This window comes from Dendropsophus ebraccatus, chromosome 3 (genome assembly GCF_027789765.1).
Source record: "Dendropsophus ebraccatus isolate aDenEbr1 chromosome 3, aDenEbr1.pat, whole genome shotgun sequence".
Classification (NCBI taxonomy): Eukaryota; Metazoa; Chordata; class Amphibia; order Anura; family Hylidae; genus Dendropsophus; species Dendropsophus ebraccatus.
In genome coordinates this window covers 39,894,776-39,912,315 of record NC_091456.1, presented here as the reverse complement: position 1 = coordinate 39,912,315, position 17,540 = coordinate 39,894,776, and the positions used below count along the sequence as shown (strand labels likewise).

At 42.1% G+C, this 17,540-nt stretch overlaps 1 protein-coding gene across 1 annotated transcript; it reads right to left on the bottom strand.

Moving 5' to 3' along the window:
- Positions 1–689: 689 nt before the first annotated feature.
- LOC138786432 (olfactory receptor 10A7-like) lies at positions 690–1,691 on the bottom strand. Its single transcript, XM_069963421.1, has one exon. The coding sequence runs from the start codon at positions 1,689–1,691 to the stop codon at positions 690–692; it is 1,002 nt and encodes a 333-aa protein (XP_069819522.1).
- Positions 1,692–17,540: the final 15,849 nt, after the last annotated feature.

The following is a 17,540-nucleotide window of genomic DNA, read 5'->3' as shown; positions in this document are numbered from 1 at the left end:
GAACTAAATGTATAACAAATTATTGGTCATAAGTCGCTCTGAACCACGTCAGACACCCGGAAGCAGACAGGAACCGGGCACCGGAGCGCCGCGATGTGGGACCCGCTGCTGGAACCAGGGAGGTGAGTGGACGTCTTTTTCCTCGGCCACCTCCTCCCCGGTCCCAGTAAAAATGTGCCCCCACACTGGAGTACCCCTTTAAGCCTGGCACTGTAACCGGCCATGCTGCAGACAAGGCTGGGTACACAGGCATCCATAGCAGCCCTGGGGGCCTTCACAGGGCTCCTCTGCTACCATAAAGGAGAGTCGGACCAGAGAACCTCACATCTGGAAACCAACTGTTAAGTATGGAGCACCTAATACGTTACATGTTGCGGTCACAATCTGGTAAAGGGTTAATCTACCAGAAACAAAGCTTTCTTCATACAGCACAAGGGACCCGCAATTCGTTGTGAAACCGCACCCGTTGTGAAAAAGCCACAGCCTAGAATAAGGACCCTTAATGACCGCCGTAAAAAGGAGTACCGGCCAGCAAACACTCACCACTGAAGAAAATTTTTTGCCTTTTTACAACAGAAAATTTGCATGTAAGCCTAGATAACTTCCCTTTTGTATTGAATAAATAAAGCTAGTATGCACAAAGGGAAAACACTGTTGCTTTCTAACTAAAAATTTTCAATAAAAGTATTTCATTGGCCATTACCGCTGGCGTTTACAACTACAGATGGTTTGGTTTCCTTAATCCCTACTTTTTGATGCAAGAGTTTTTTGAGTCCTCCTTTAACTTCTTGATTCCTTAAACTATATATCAGAGGATTTAGAAGTGGGGTTACCACACTATAAAGGACAGACAGCAGCTTGTCATTATCTGGAGTATCACTAGTCTTCACTCGAACATATGTAAAACCTCCCGTTCCAAAGAATAATGCAACAGAGATAAAGTGTGAGGCACAAGTAGAGAAGACTTTCTTACGCCCTTTGGCGCTAATGCGCGTAATGGCAGCAATGATACGTCCATAGGAGTAAAGTACAAATGCAAAGGGTAATGGTAGGACAAGTAAACCAGTAATAGAAACGGCAATCTGATTGGCAGAAGCATCAGTGCACGCCAACTTCAACACTGCAGGGATGTCACAGAAGAAGTGGTTAATAAGGTTAGGTCCACAGTAAGGAAGGGAAAAGATAGACAAAGTCTGTCCAAGGGAGATGAGGTTGCCAAAGGCCCAAGACACGGTGGTCATCTTTAAACATGTAGATTTGTTCATTACAGAAAAGTATCTCAAGGGGTTGCAGATGGCGACAAAGCGGTCATATGCCATAACAGCCAGAATAAAGCACTCAGTGATGCCAAGAGTGAAAAAACAAAACATCTGTGTGAAGCAACCATAGAAAGAGATTGTCTTCTTCTTGGCCACAAAGGTGTGGAGCACTTTCGGGAGGGTGACTGTAATGTAACACATTTCAAGGAAAGAGAGATTGCGGAGAAAATAGTACATCGGTGTGTGAAGAAGGGAATCCAGAGTTATCACAGTGATGATTGTGAAGTTACCCAGAATAGTAAATATATAGATAAAGATGAAAAGGGGGAAGAGAAATAACTGAGTTTTTATATTAAAATTGGTGAATCCCAATAGGATAAATTCATTAATATTGGACTCATTTCTTGACAACTTGGAATGTGAAAAGTTCATCTAAACACATAACAGAGATGAATACAAAATTAAAAGTACATGTCATTTCTATTACTCTAAGGCTAGTATTTCACGGGCCAATGAGGGCCCAATAATAACTGTAAACGAGTGCCGATCTGCTAGATTGGCGCTTGTTTACTGGGCCTATTACGCGGCCCAATTATCGTTTAACAAGGGCTGCAGGGACATCGTTACTGATGTCCTTGCAGCCCTTGCTTTTACTTTATACAATAACTGTCCAGGCTGCAGGGCTCCTCTTGCAGTCTTCATTTCCCTGGGTCCCACGTGCTCCAGCTTCAGAGCGGGCTGTCTCAGCTGACAGGCCGCTCAGCCAATCACTGGCTGCGGCGGTCCCGGCCTGTGATTTGCTAAGCAGCCTGTCAGCTGAGACAGGCCGCTCTGAAGCTGGAGCATGCGGGACCCGGGGAGAAGAAGACCGCAAGAGGAGCCCTACAGCCTGGATAGGTAATGTATATCATCAGTTGCCGGCCGCGCACCGCTATTACATATAGCGATGCGCGGTCGGCGCCCAACAATTATAGGTTCAAACCTATATCAACGATCAGCTGTTGATCATTGTCATCAGCTGATCGTTGTATTTATTACACGGAGCAATAATCATTCCATGTAATGGAATACATGTAATACTACCCTAACAGTTGACCAATAAGGCATGCATTATAAGTCATAAAGGGTGACGCATGAAATGGTACAACAGATCATTTCGTAAATAAGCCACATAATTAAATATAGGAAGGATAGAAAGAGATGCTGACATTATACTATGCATTTCAATTTCTAGCAGTTTTAACATTTAACTCCTATGTCGTCATATTGGTTTCTTCTTTGTGTAAAAAGGATGAAAATGCTTCTTGTCATATGATAGACACATACGTCCATTGTAATGTTTTATGCCCTTGGGGGGGGGGGTGTCCGTCACATGGGCACATTTTTTATCAACAGGGTTGAGAGTTTCCGTGAAGCTTCCAAAATTTTGTAAACTTAGCAAAATTGATACATGAATCCCTTTAAGCTTGGAAAACTTACAATGGCATAAACCATGTAACTTTTTTCCAGCTGCAGGATAGTTGTTACACTATACATATATTTACCCAACATGATCACTTGAACTTGCAGGGTCCTTCCAAGTCAAGGATTAGATTCATTTATTAATCAGTAACTTTGCCCAAATAACAAATGCAATTACCAGCAATCTCAGCACATTCACAGGTTTTAACACTACTTTAAACTTTATTTTCTTCTTTTAGAAAAAGTTCTGGAGTGTATATATCTCAGTTAAAACCCTTAATATCCAGCATAATGAGTAATGTATAAATTATTAAATTTCATATCAGCTCCCTTAGGCCATTTGACAGACATCTTTTATGAAGGCCGTAATTTTGAGGCCAAATAATGCCCTTTATTTGACCTCAAAATTAAAAGACGGACATTTAACGGCCCAAAAAAGACAGTGTGTGTGAACATGGCCTTATATACCTGACATTTACAGAGACCCAATTTTTATGAGACAGAATTCTCCTTGTGTAGAGGGAGAATTCTCTGTCTGAAGCCCACCATAGACTATGCATAATGATCATAATTAGGACCAATCCTAGGCTTCTACTGAAGCCGGAAATGGTTCGCACCTCCCCCCAATGACCACACTGCTTCATTACCCCCCCTCACACCCCACCCAAGCCTATTGAAAATGATAAGTGAGTAAAGCGTGTGTAGCAGAAAACCTACAGCTTATAATAATAGGTGCATATACAAGCCATGTCCACCATAAACCACCCTTGGTCAAGCACTACCTTCCATCCTTGGCAAAGACAAGGCGGACAAAGTGTCAAAGCTGACAATACCACAAGTATCTATACAATTCTTTAATCTTTACTTCTCCAAGAATAAAATCCTCTAACATATACAAGAGTTAATGCATTGTGACTACTCATGGTGATCTTATTCACCGTCATACTACCATTACACCTTGTGCTCCAGCTATCATTTGCACATCATGGGGTCAATGAGGTCAGTGATGCCTGAACAATAAACTCATTTAACCTCATGCCTGGAAGGTCCCTGGTCATAATCTTTGAGAACAGGAAAGCGAAAAATTATTTTAGGGCACTGCTCCCCAAACACATTATACATTTTGTATAGCTTGTTTTTTTTAGTTACAAAACAAAACCAATATCATTATAAGCAATAAGTACTTTGGGATCATAACCTTTTTTTATTTTTCTTTACCTATTGCAAAATAGTCCCCATTCTATTTTGGGAGCATCCCAGCCATTTGTTCCTCAGGGTTAACAGCCCTCCAGACTAGCGTACCCCAGCTTTTGGTGTATAATCCAAGTCCAAGGGGCTGAAAGGTGAGAGTCCTAACAAACTTACAGGATAGACTATTATACCTACGCTATCACACAATCCATTATTTTTGTCCTCCATTTTTTGTCCTTTCTTTATTTTCATAAACTTTAAGAATTCCCATAGAAGACAATAATAGAAACTGTACAGTAAAACAATAATAATAATAATTTAAAAAAATTTGAAAAAATTACAAGGGAAACTAACAAGTATAATACAAAGCTGGTGCCTTCTTTTATTGTAGGTTTCTGTTGTGTGAAATGTATCTATTGTGCATAAAAAGCTTTGTGAATCTGCACAATTTTTCTCACTTTTTTTTCTCACTCAAATTTTATGTCTGGTCAGGAGGTGGCAAATGGCTGCATAAAAATTGTGCACATTTTTTACATTTTTGAGCAACAAATAAATTGGTCTAAGTGTAGATTCATACACAGATTTTTTTTTTTGGTGGCGTTTATCTGGTCACTAAGAAAAAACTGAAAAATTGATTTTTTTGGGGGGGCGTTTTTGACTTTACGTTTGATCAGCTTTTTCTTTTGGCCTTTGGCATTTTTGACACAAACAAAAGTATTCCATTAAACTCTAAGGGAGAAAAAAGCCTCAGTTTGCTGAATTAAACACCAAAGCCTCAGCATGCTGCATTAAAAAAAAAAAAACTCACAGAGTCAACAAAAATGCCAGAAAGGGGAGAGAAATGCCACACAAAAAAAACAGCAAGTAGGCCACTTCATAAAAAATCACTGACTTACAGCTGACTTCTGGTTGCACCATTTTTTGCTTAAAGTGACTGTACCACCAGGCCCAGGCTGAAGCACTGGAGGCGGGCAACTGGGCGGCGGTCCCCAGCCTGTATACGTGAAACATCCACATCCACTGGCAGGAAGACCTGTCAGTCACAGAAAGAACCAAAACACAGATTAACCATGAAGTGTCCATACAGAACTCAGCAGGTGAAGTCGAGTGTGTCCATGAAACTAAGTGAGCAGACAAAATAAACCAGTGTTCAGACTAATGCAAAACAAAGCACAGAAACAGAACAAATATAAGAAAATCAGTGCCTTGTCAGCTGCACAGCATGAGCCGAGGGGAGCATCAAGCTCCGCAATGATACAGTCCTGACAATGTTGTTTTTGTTTTGTTTTGTGTGTTTGTTTGTTTGTTTGTTTGTTTTTTGTGTTTTTGCTATATGTTAAGCTTAGTGAAACCAGCCTTAGGCTATATTCACACAATGTCAAACACATAGAAAAGGCTGTCGTTTTTGCAATATAAAATAACGTCAGTTTTTAGCACAATTTAACTGACTGAAATGGCAATGCATGGAAGTCAATGAAAAGACGGACGTCCAATGCACACAATGTATTGAATAACAGATGTTTTTACCGCAGATGTCAAATTAATGATCATGATCATTATTTTCTAACGTCTTTTGCAAACAGCGGACATTTTTATTAGTTGTTCACACACAGTTTTTCTTTTTCCGCCATTCTTTCTCCATTTTTACTATTAAATTCAATGGACTTTTCAATTCAGACACAGCCAAAGGGCAATTAGTAATCCCAAACTAGAATAATGTACCAACAGCTGTCATTGCACTAAGGGGAGGCCAAGCTGCTAAATGACGTCTGTTATTTTAGACTCAAAATGACGGACATCATTTTAAATGGAGAAGAAAAAACGTTGGGTGAACGTAGCCTAATACAACTGCACAGTCTAAAAGACATGCTTTACATTTAGTTAGGTGAATAATAATAAAAAATAAAAAAAAAATCACAGAAAAAGCATATTCACCTGTCGTACAATAATTTATAAATACCACTGTCAGAAAAAAGGGGTGCAAAACAAGTTAATGTACCCCAAAAAAGCAATGAAAAATTATGGTCAATGTGTTAAGAAATGAACATATTTCCTTTGTTTTTTAGGTAAATTCTATTTTCCCATATTTATGTGTGTGGCAGTAACAGGTAGACTGTGAACAGTGCTGAAAATAAATTTACACATTGAATAAATCTTCCTTTGTCCAGATCTACTGTAAAGCGACATCTGGTGGAAAGCCTGTTTCCTCATATTATCATAAACCAGAATGTTTTCTTTTTAGTCCTTCGCTGCTCTCCACCCTATTGAATATACTCGCATACTGTTTGCTGGGGCTATTACATTAAATAGTCCCAAACAATAATAGCAGCTGCACGGAAAAAAAAAAAGATTACAAGGAACGCTAACAAGTAACGTGCAGGAAACTTGCACCAGCAGGACAAAGGCTTTTCTGTCTGTGTAATGAACTCCCTAAAATGTTATTATGCACATTGCTGTGTTCATTGCATTTTACTATAATAGATAGAAACATGTGAGAGCGGCTGTGAAAAAAGAATCAGAAGGAATCAGCTGTAATATAATATTTCTAAATGGCAAAAATCTTCATAATTATATCATACATGGGTCACATAATCAGATCACAGGACGATGTAAGATATGGGGACGTTCAAGTAGAACACATGAAATAAAAATGTAGGTAAAATTTGCTGCTATTATATAGCACTATATATAGATAGATAGATAGATAGATAGATAGATAGATAGATAGATAGAACGCGAAAATAGTCACTGCAGCACTCCAAGGTAACAGCTTGAGAAAAGCTCATATGGATTGAGCTGAAACATTGCTAATGCATCTTGTGGGAGAAATAAACACGAGTTACCTTGGAGTGCTGCAGTGACTATTTTCGCTTTGTGGATATCCATACCCACTGTCCTCAAGGGTATACACTGCTGGCACCAACTGCATATGTTTTCTGGAGTGCTGCGTCCACTTTCACATTCTAGATAGATAGATAGATAGATAGATAGATAGATAGATAGGAGATAGATAGGTAGATAGATAGATAGATAGATAGATAGATAGATAGATAGATAGATAGGAGATAGATAGGTAGATAGATAGATAGATAGATAGATAGATAGGAGATAGATAGATAGATAGATAGATAGATAGATAGATAGATAATAGATAGATAGATAGATAGATAGATAGATAGATAGATTGATAGATAGATAGATAGATAGATAGATAGGAGATTGATTGATAGATAGATAGGAGATAGATAGATAGATAGATCGATAGATAGATAGATAGATAGAAGATAGATAGATAGATAGATAGATAGGAGATAGATAGATAGATAGATAGATAGATAGATAGATAGGAGATAGATAGATAGATAGATAGATAGATAGATAGATAGATAGATAGATAGATGAATATATAATCAGCAGTGATACCACTGAAACGTTGTGTCTGTTGGATTGCTGCACCTGTGAACTAAATAAATCACAATTTTTCTTCACGACTACCTTGTGTGCTGCGGATTCTCTGCTGATATATGAAGACGGTCTGAAGTCAGGACCCTGACCGCTGGCACCTACATCTACATGCTGTGCTGCTCACTTTCTATTTCATAGATACATAAATAGATAGATAGATAGATAGATAGATCGATAGACAGGAGATAGATAGATAGATAGATAGATAGATAGATAGATAGATAGATAGAAGATAGATAGATACATAAATAGATAGATAGATAGATAGATAGATCGATAGACAGGAGATAGATAGATAGATAGATAGATAGATAGATAGATAGACTATAGTAAAGACTAACCTCTGCCACGTTCTGGTGGGCTGATCTGCCACCCACAAGAAGAACAGAGAAATTATTGTTTATAAAGAATATAAGAGCCCCTCCATTCTGTAGCCATGTTCTACAGAGATGACTGAATCCCCGTGACATCTCATTAAACTCCCTCATAGTTTTATTACTTAACTGAAACTTTCTGAACTACTTTGGATTAACTTTTAATCTATCCGTAATGGATCACTTTCAATGTACATTCCCAATAGAATGGAAAGTCCACTCATTTGAGCTAGACATGGTCACCAGTGCTAGACTAAAAGGGGCTAATATTAAAGAAACTGCTAATTTTGTGGGGTTTTCATTTCCAGCAGTGTTGAGGGCATACTGAAGATGACGGATTGAGAAATAACATCCAGTAAAAGACTATTTTATACACCTAAACAACTCATTGACAAAATTGTGAAGATCAGTCTGATGGACAGACAGTGCATAGTTAGGAAAATTGTAAACAAATACAACTAAGACGACTGGGCGTATAAGACGACCCCCAACTTTTCCAGTTAAAATATAGAGTTTGGGATATACTCACCCTATGAGACTACCCCTCTTCTAACGTACACCAAATAAGAATTTATAAAAAAAAAAAAAAAAAACATCAAACAGAAAGGAGATCTGAGACACAGAGAAGGAGGTACAGTAATACTGGTAGGATACAAGGATGGTCCAGACAGGTGAAAGAGGTGTGCTTTTTTTTGGGGGGGGGGGGGGCACAGCGCCACTCTACCGTGTCTGTTTTTTCCATACCCCAGACGGTGCATACGTCGGGGATGCGACCGTATTTGAGCTCTCCCACAGTATGGGGCTACCGCAGATTCTCCTGTCTGGTTTCGATGTTTTTCAGCACCAGCTCTTCAAGATGACACCTGGCGTATAAGAAGACCCCTGACTTTTAAGAAGATTTTTATGGGTTAAGATGTACAGTAGTCTTATACATAGGAAAATACAGTAATGTGCCTAAACACAATCAGTCCTTCTTTAGCTCAGAGGGGTTATATCAACAACCAATTGATGCCTAAGGGAAACCAGAGATCGATACAAAAAAATAGTAAAATAAAATGACTGAGCAGTAGAAAAACACTAGAATCTTAGATATGGACAAAGCGCATCATGAGGTGAGTTGAGAAGACTGCCCATATTTAATTCCATGAGATAAGAGCACTAGCCAATAGTAAGTATACTATTACAGAAAACAGGATATGTTAATCTAAACTCAACCTGGAGACATCATCTTAGAGCATCAACTAAGTACAACACTTACAATAGCGACATGTGGTGGCGAAACGTTAACACTACTTCATCACCTACTGACACACAAAAAGTACAAAAAGTATAGGCTTTTGCGAAGGGTGTAACCAATAGCAAAACCTGTGGTGGGACACCACACACTGCACTTCCTTCCTCATGGAACCTTATCTCAACCTCAAGGACAAGCACCTGAGTAACTTGCAAGTTTGTATCTTTTCTTGTATTGTACAGTACATGACTGTGTTCCTATTGAAGTACATTCTTTGTATTTCACTACGTTATCCCAAGTAAACTGTTCTATTCTTCGAAAACATTGGACTTTGGCCTATCCTTATGCACCTGTACCTACACAAACTGGTACACTGGGTTACCTTTTCTTACTGTGCTGTTGCTGTGCCAACTGTCTGGGGTGGGTCCCATACCACTCCAAACTACTGTGACAACTGCGCAAGTGACCCTAGACCCACTCTGCTACCACACAACTGTACAACCGTTAACCCCATAGGTGCTGCGATCAGGCGAATCGCAGCACCTATAGTGTAGAATAGAGGGAGAATTTTCCCTCTATTCCACTCATTTTTCCATACAGCGGGGAATGCGGCCGTATTTGAGCTCTCCCCACCGTATAAGGCTACAGCAGATTCTCCAGTCCAGTTTCAACGTTTTTCAGCACCCACCCTACAAGATCACACCCGGCGTATAAGAAGATAAGAAGATCCCTTCACACTTAGTAAGACACTTGATAAGTTAGGATCCAGATCTGTAGCGAGCATATAGAAAGCAGTACAGTTGTGTGGACTGAGTAGTGTGCAGAGGGTATAGAATCAGAGCAGTAGAGAGGAGGATGTTCAACTTTGCTCTATCCAGATCAGTTCCTAACCTTCTGCTTTGTGAATACTGTCCTGCACCTTGACTCTCCTTGTCCACGGCATTGGTTGAGATGATCTCTGACTTGTTCTCTCTAAGGGTATATTCACACGGGCGGGCTCGCAGCGAGATTCTCGCTGCAAGCCCGGCAGGTCCTGGCAGTTCCCATACACTACATACTTGCTGCGGTCTAAACGACCGCAGCGAGTATGTAATTATACCGCCCTTAACCCCTTCTGCTCCCGGCCGGCTCCCCCGCTGAAAGCAGCATACATTACCTGTCCTTGCTGCACGGGTCCGGCGTCCTGCTCTCCCGCCCGGCCAATCAGTGGCTGCGGCTGGGCAACACACTGATTGGCCGGACAGGAGAGCAGGACGCCGGACCCGTGCAGCAAGGACAGGTAAAGTATGCTTACAGCGGGGGAGCCGGGCGGGAGCAGAAGGGGTTAAGGGCGGTATAATTACATACTCGCTGCGGTCGTTTAGACCGCAGCAAGTATGTAGTGTATGGGAACTGCCAGGACCTGCCGGGCTCGCAGCGAGAATCTCGCTGCGAGCCCGTTCGTGTGAATATACCCTAAGGAAGGGTTTAACACTGCATAGTGTCGGGTGGCGTTACTTGAGGAGAAAAGGTTAACCGCATCTTCTCTCTACGGAGTCTAGTGATAAAGAACACTCTGGACTGGTTCCTCTGTCCCTGACAGGAGACCTGGAAGAGGACCAGGGCTCAACCAGGCTGCTGTAGAGAGCGTTCCCGCCTGTGTCCTCCCTCTACAGAGCCCAGTGACAAAAGACCACTACACTTCCTCTAGCCATGTGACTTTCTATCTACAGCCCCTTAAAAGGTGAGCTGTGAATGGGTGAAGAGTGCATACAGAAGAAGTAAAGAGAGGAGTAATAGGTCAAGAGAAGAGAACAAGCTCATTGGTCTACAGATCCATGTGACATACCAATCAACAAGAACCCCTACAGTTCTACAGCAGTGCATCAACTAAGTACATACACTTACAATAGCGACATCTGGTGGCAAAACTTTAACACTACTTCATCACCTACTGATACACAAAAAGTACAGGCTTTTGCGAAGGGTGTAACCAATAGAAACACCCATGGGGGGTCACTACACACAGCACTTCCTTCCTCAAAGCACCTTGGGGGAGATTTATCAAAGGGTGTAAAATTTAGACTGGTGCAAAATGGCCACAGCAACCAATCACAGCTCAGCTTTAGGCTCTGCTGAAAGGAAAGCTGAGCTGTGATTGGTTGCTGTGGCCATTTTGCATCAGTCTAAATTTTACACCCTTTGATAAATCTCCCCCCTTATCTCTACCTGAACGACAAGCACCTGAGTAACTTGCAAGTTTGTATCTTTTTTTTTGTATTGTACATGACTGTGTTCCTATCAAAGTACATTCTTTGTATTTCACTACGTTATCCCAAGTAAACTGTTCTATTCTTTGAAAGCATTGGACTTTGACCTATCCTTACGCACCCGTAACTACACACAATGGTACACTGGGTTACCTTTTCCCTCCATGCTGTTGCAGTGCCAACTGTCTGGGGTGGGTCCCATACCACTCCAAACTACCGTGACAAGTGCCCAAGTGACCCTAGACCCACTCTGCTACCACACCACTGTACCAGCTGACTCAGTCGAGCGCGGATTGTGGCAGTTAATCTCGTAGGTGCTGCGATCAGGCTGATCGCAGCACCTATAGTGTAGAATAGAGGGAGAATTTTCCCTCTATTCCACTCTGTTTTCTACACAGCGGGGATGCGGCCGTATTTGAGCTCCCCTTACCTAATGTGGCTCCTGCAGATCCTCCTGTCCAGTTTCAAAGTTTTTAAGCAACCGCCCTACAAGATGATACCCGGCGTTTAAGAAGACCTATGACTTTGGGGAGATTTTCTTGGGTTAAAAAGTAGACTTATACATAGGAAAATACAGAAATGTGCCTAAACACACAATCAGTCCTTCTTTAGCTCAGAGGGGCTATATCAACAAGCAGTTGATGTCTAAGGGAAACCAAAGAGCGAAACCAAAAAGAGAGTAAAATTGGATGACTGAGCAGTAGAAAAACACTACACTCTTAGACACTAAACTCTTAGACTTATGCAAAGCGCTTCATGAGGTCAGTTGAAAAGAAAGCCCATATTTAATTCCCTGAGATCAGAGCACTAGCCAATAGTAAGTATACCATAACAGAAAACTGCATATGTTAATCTAAACTCAGCCTGGAGACACACAAGTATGGGGGCACACCTGCTTTTATTTTAAAGGGCTGGTTACACCTTGTTCCTCTGTGGTCAGTGACCTGCCGGCTGTTGCGGGGTCCCTTGGGTAGTAGTCACGATGGTCTGGAGTGGAGGAATGACCCACCCGGACTATTGGCACTGCCACCCACAAACAGGGGAGAGGATCCAAGGAATGTTCATGTACTGTGTTGGTGCAGGGTGAGAAATCACAGAGTCTCCTTTATCATAAACAAGGTCTGCTTTACTTGGAGAATACGTATGTACAGCTGGTCATACAGCTTTAGGCTATGTTGACACACCGGAAGAGACCAGCCGTTCCATTACCCGGCCGTGTCACGGAAGAGCCGCTTTCTGCAAAGATCATCCCGGCCGGTACTTAAGTACCGGCCGGATGATCTTTCCGGCCGCAGTGTTCTGATGTGGACGCATCAGCGCACCCACATCAGAACTTCCCATAGGACACAATGAAGCAAACGGCCGGAACCGCTCGCTTCATTGTGTGAACTGACAGGTCTTTCTGTGGCCGCAATTCACTGAATTGCGGCCACAGAAAACTGACATGTCACTACTTTGCGGCGCCGCATGGGATCCCGCAGGAGCGTATACTATGTGTATACGCTCCGGCCGGGATCCCATAGAAGAACAGGCTGTGTTCCACACCGCACAAAGTACGGCCGTTGTTGCCGATGACAACGGCCGTCCTTTTCTGTAGTGTGAACATAGCCTTACCTTGAAAGAATACTTCACACTTAGTAAGACACTTGATAAGTTAGGTTCCAGATGCCCCTTCCTAAATCAAAATACCCTGATTGGACCCCATTTACCATTACACATGATTTTACATCTCTATATAGGAGTTTTACCTTCCCTACAAAGTTGTCCCCCAACCCAAACCGCTCCATGACCTTCCATAAAAATTCCCACTCCACCCTGTCAAAGGCTTTCTCCGCATCCAATGACAGAATGGAGTGGGGAACCCCCTCATCGGCCATCTGCATATTGTGAAACACCCGTCCAATATTACTCATAATCGTTCTCCCTGGCACAAAGCCTGCCTGGTCTTCATGCACCAAATCAGATATTATTTTTTTTAAACGGTTTGCCAATACTCTAGCATATAGCTTGACATCAACGTTTAACAGTGATATTGGCCTATATGCTCCTGCCTGCTGTAGATCCTTACCTTCTTTGGGTATGAGTGTTATACTTGCCTCTCTTATAGATTCAGGTAATTTACCCTTTTCCACCGCCCCTCTCATTACCCTACATAATGCCGGTATCATTACCTCTCCGTACCTCCTATACACCTCGAAAGGTAATCCATCCCCTCCTGGAGAGGTATACCCTTTCACTTCCTTCAGGGCATTCTCAAATTCCCAAATCTGCAATGGGGCCCCCAGCTCTTCTTTCTGCTCCTCAGAAATAACTGGCATTTCCACCCCCTTCAGGTACTCCTCAATCTCCTCTGATGTTTTCTTGTTCTCTGACCTATACAACCCCTCATAGTATCTTACAAACTCTTCCCTAATCTCACTCTGCACACTAGTTAACCTCCCATTCCCATCTTTTATTACTGATATTCCCTTCCTGGGCTCTTGACTCTCTATTATCGCCATTGTTCTTTTACTGGGCTTCCCTCCACTTAAATATCTCTCTTTTCCCATAAAAAAGATTTTGTTCTTCGCTTTTTCTTCCAACATTTCATTATATTCTTCCTGCGCCTGTAACCACTCCCTCTCCTTTTCCTCACATGGGTCCTCATGATATTTTTCCTCCATTCTTGCTACCTTTTTCTCTAGCTCTATTCCTTCCCTTCTGAACTCCTTCTTTTTAATTTCGATATTTTTTTTTTGAGTATGCCCCGAAGGAAGGCCTTCATGGCTTCCCATACCATCTCATCCGGCGCTGTCCCCCAGTTCTTACTTAACATCTCCTCTAATTCACTCTTTATCTGGTTATCCTTGTTCATAAGCTTAAACCAGTGTGCATTTATTCTCCACCTAATCAATCTCTGTTTTTCCCCTGACATTATATCTACACATAAGGGGGCATGATCTGATACTGCGCGTGTTTTATACTTTATTTCTTTAATATAACGTACAAATAAGTCATTTACCAAGGCTAGGTCAATTCGTGAACTTGTCTGGCAGGTCTTATTAAAACAAGAATAAACCGATGCCTCAGGGTTCCTCTCTCTCCATATGTCCCTCAGACCCATTTCCACGCCAGCTTTACTTAATGGGGTTACTTTAGCCAGATTTTTCACCTTTTTTCTTCTCAATCTATCTTTCTCTTCATTCATCACACAATTCATATCCCCCAAAATCATAACTGGTAACTCCTCCCACCCACTAATTATCTCATACACCTTATTCAAAGTGACGGATGAGTACGGTGGTGGTATATATACAAAAACCAGAATACACCTCAAAAATCCTATTCTACATTTCAATATTATATATTTTCCCTCTCTATCTAATACTTTTCCCTCTAATTCCCAAACAATTGATCTGTGCACTAAAACTGATAACCCTCTAGAATATTCAGAAAATGTTGCGTGATATTGAGAAGACCACCAGGGCCTATTTAACAAAGTAGTCGTGGACTTCGTGAAGTGCGTTTCTATCAAACATATAATCCCCGGCAAATAATTTTTAATCACCCCAAATACTGCGTGTCTTTTTAGCCGATCTTTTAAACCCCTTACATTCCAAACCACTATTTTCGTACTCATCCCTCACTTATCAGACGTCTTTCCCTCCCCTTTGGCCTAGGACCCATAAAAATAACTGAGGAGCGAGTAAAGTAATAGATACTCCTAAATAATTTGAGACAATTCTGCTTTTTACACCCTATTCCACCCGGGAACCCACCCCCCCCTCTCCTCCCCCCCTCCACCATCCACCCCTCCCCCCCACTCCCCTCCCCGATCCCCCCTCCTCCCCCCCCCCCCCCACCCTCCACCCCCCTCCTCCCCCCACAACCTGTCCCCCTGTCCTCACAGGAAGGCAGATTCCAACTCTTCATTTTCGCTTATCATTTACCGGCCTTGGCTATCCAACCACTTCCCCGTTTCCTCTGGTGTACCAAAAAACCACACTTTCCCATTAGCCACCACCCGTAATTTTGCTGGAAACAGTAACGAGTACTTTAGATCGGCCGCTCTCAAACGTTTTTTCACATTATTATAGCTCATTCTGTCCCGCCCTGTTTGGGCTGCAAAATATGGATAGATAGAGATCCTCTGTCCATTATACATCAACTCCCCTACCTTCCGTGCCCTTTGCATAATGGTGTCTCTATCTCTAGCGGACATAATCTTCGCTATTATAGGCCTAGGATAGTCACCTGCTGTTATCCTCTTCCCTGGTATTCTATGTGCCCTCTCTACTTCAAACCCTGGGGAGAGATATTCCCCAAACCTTTCCTTTAGCCATTCATATATAAATGTGGTTGGGTTTTCCTTCTCTTCCTTTTCTGGTATACCAATTATTTTCACATTGTTCCTGCGCGACCTATTTTCTAAATCTGTGGTTTTTTCCTTCATCTCTCTGCTGCTGTTCTCCAGATGCTCAATTATTTTTTTCATTTTCTGCACCTCATCCTCCACTGTGCTGATTCTGTTTTCTGCCTCATCACATCTTTCTTTTATTTTCCCCATATCTCCTCTAATCAGGGAAATTTCTGACTGGATGGTCCCGATCTGTCCTGTTAACACTTCTAATGACACATTACATTTGTTCACTGCTTCCAATATCTTTTCCAGGGTTTCACTGCCTTCAGCCTTTTCCAATTTACTCTGTGCTCCATCTGCTGTTTCCTCCAGTAAGGATTCCCCCAACCCTCTGTTAACTAATTTAGCTTTATTTGCTGCCTGTGACAGGGATAAATATTTTTCCATCTTTCCCCCCTGCTTCGTCTCCCTTCCTTCTTTAGTGGGACTCTGCTGATTTTTTTTGGTTCTCATCATTGTACCCTTTAACACACAGAGTTTTCACCCCTCCTCCAATAGTTCTCCACAGGTTATTCCCCTCACTCCCAACAAAGGTGGAACCAAGCTCACATACAAGGTGGGAAGATTACAACATGCATACAATTACATGACCCTGCAAATCCTAACCCCAAAATAAATTACAAACTTAAGGACACACAGATGGGGTTTTTCCAACTCCTACTCAAACAGCTAACCCCTTTTTTTTTTTTTTTTTTTTTTAAATTATAAGGTTATAGAATCAGAGGAGTAGAGAGAAGGATGTCGTGAGAGTCCCAACCCAATTAGTACTGTGCTCTGTCAGGATGTTGGAGGATGAGGTAAAAGAATACTTGAGAAGAAAGTGAGAATACTTGTGCCTGTGTTTTGACCTTTGTGTCTTCGCACCACCTATTGCCCTACCAGTGTCGGGGGACCCATCCTAGTGGGTGACACAAGCCCCAGACCTTGTTACCTGGGATGAGCGGAATGCTAAGGGCTCCCTGTCCACACCCGCGCTGCGAGATAGAGTTCATAGGCTTCAAGCAACTGTGCTCTATCCGGATCAGTTCCTAGCCTTTCCTCTTTGTGGATACTGTCCAGCACTGTGACTCTTCTTGTCCACGGCATGGGTTGAGATGATCTCTAACTTGTCCTCTCTAAGGAAGGGTTTAACACTGCATAGTGTCGGGTGGCGTTACTTATATACTTGCATACAGAAGAAGTAAAGAGAGAAGTAATAGGTCAGGAAAAGAGAACACGCTCATTGGTCTACAGATCCATGTGACATATCAATCAACAATAACCCTTACAGTTCTACAGCAGTGCATCGACTAAGTACATACACTTACGACATCTGGTGGCAAAACTTTAAAGCGACTCTGTACCCACAATCTGACCCCCCCCCAACCCACTTGTACCTTCGGACAGCTGCTTTTAATCCAAGATCTGTTCTGGGGTCCGTTTGGCAGGGGATGCAGTTATTGTCCTAAAAAACAACTTTAAAACTTGCAGCCCCGTGCCCAAAGGGCATGGCTTAGAATATCTGTGCCCTAACTTTGCACCACCCCTCCGTTCCTTCTCCCCACCCTCTTCATCATTAGGAATGCCACTGGAACATTTTCTTCATGCTGAACATTGAACAGGGCTAACAAAGGTGGGGAATAGTAGATAATCTGCCTGGAGCATTCCTAATGATGAGGAGGGCGGGGAGGAGGGACAGAGAGGTTGTGCCAGCCTAATGCATAGTCACTCTAGGCCATGCCCGTTGGGCACAGGGCTGCCAGTTTAAAAGTTGTTTTTTAGGACAATAGCTGCATTACCTGCCAAACAGACCCCAGGACAGATCTTGGATAAAAAGCAGCTATATAAAGGTACACGCAGTTTGGAGGGGTCAAATTGTGGGTACAGAGTCGCTTTAAAACTACTTCATCACTTACTGACACACAAAAA

What these genes read in the sequence shown, in the direction of transcription:
- LOC138786432 (XM_069963421.1), bottom strand. Translation starts at nt 1,691, where the DNA reads ATGAACTTTTCACATTCCAAGTTGTCAAGAAATGAGTCCAATATTAAT.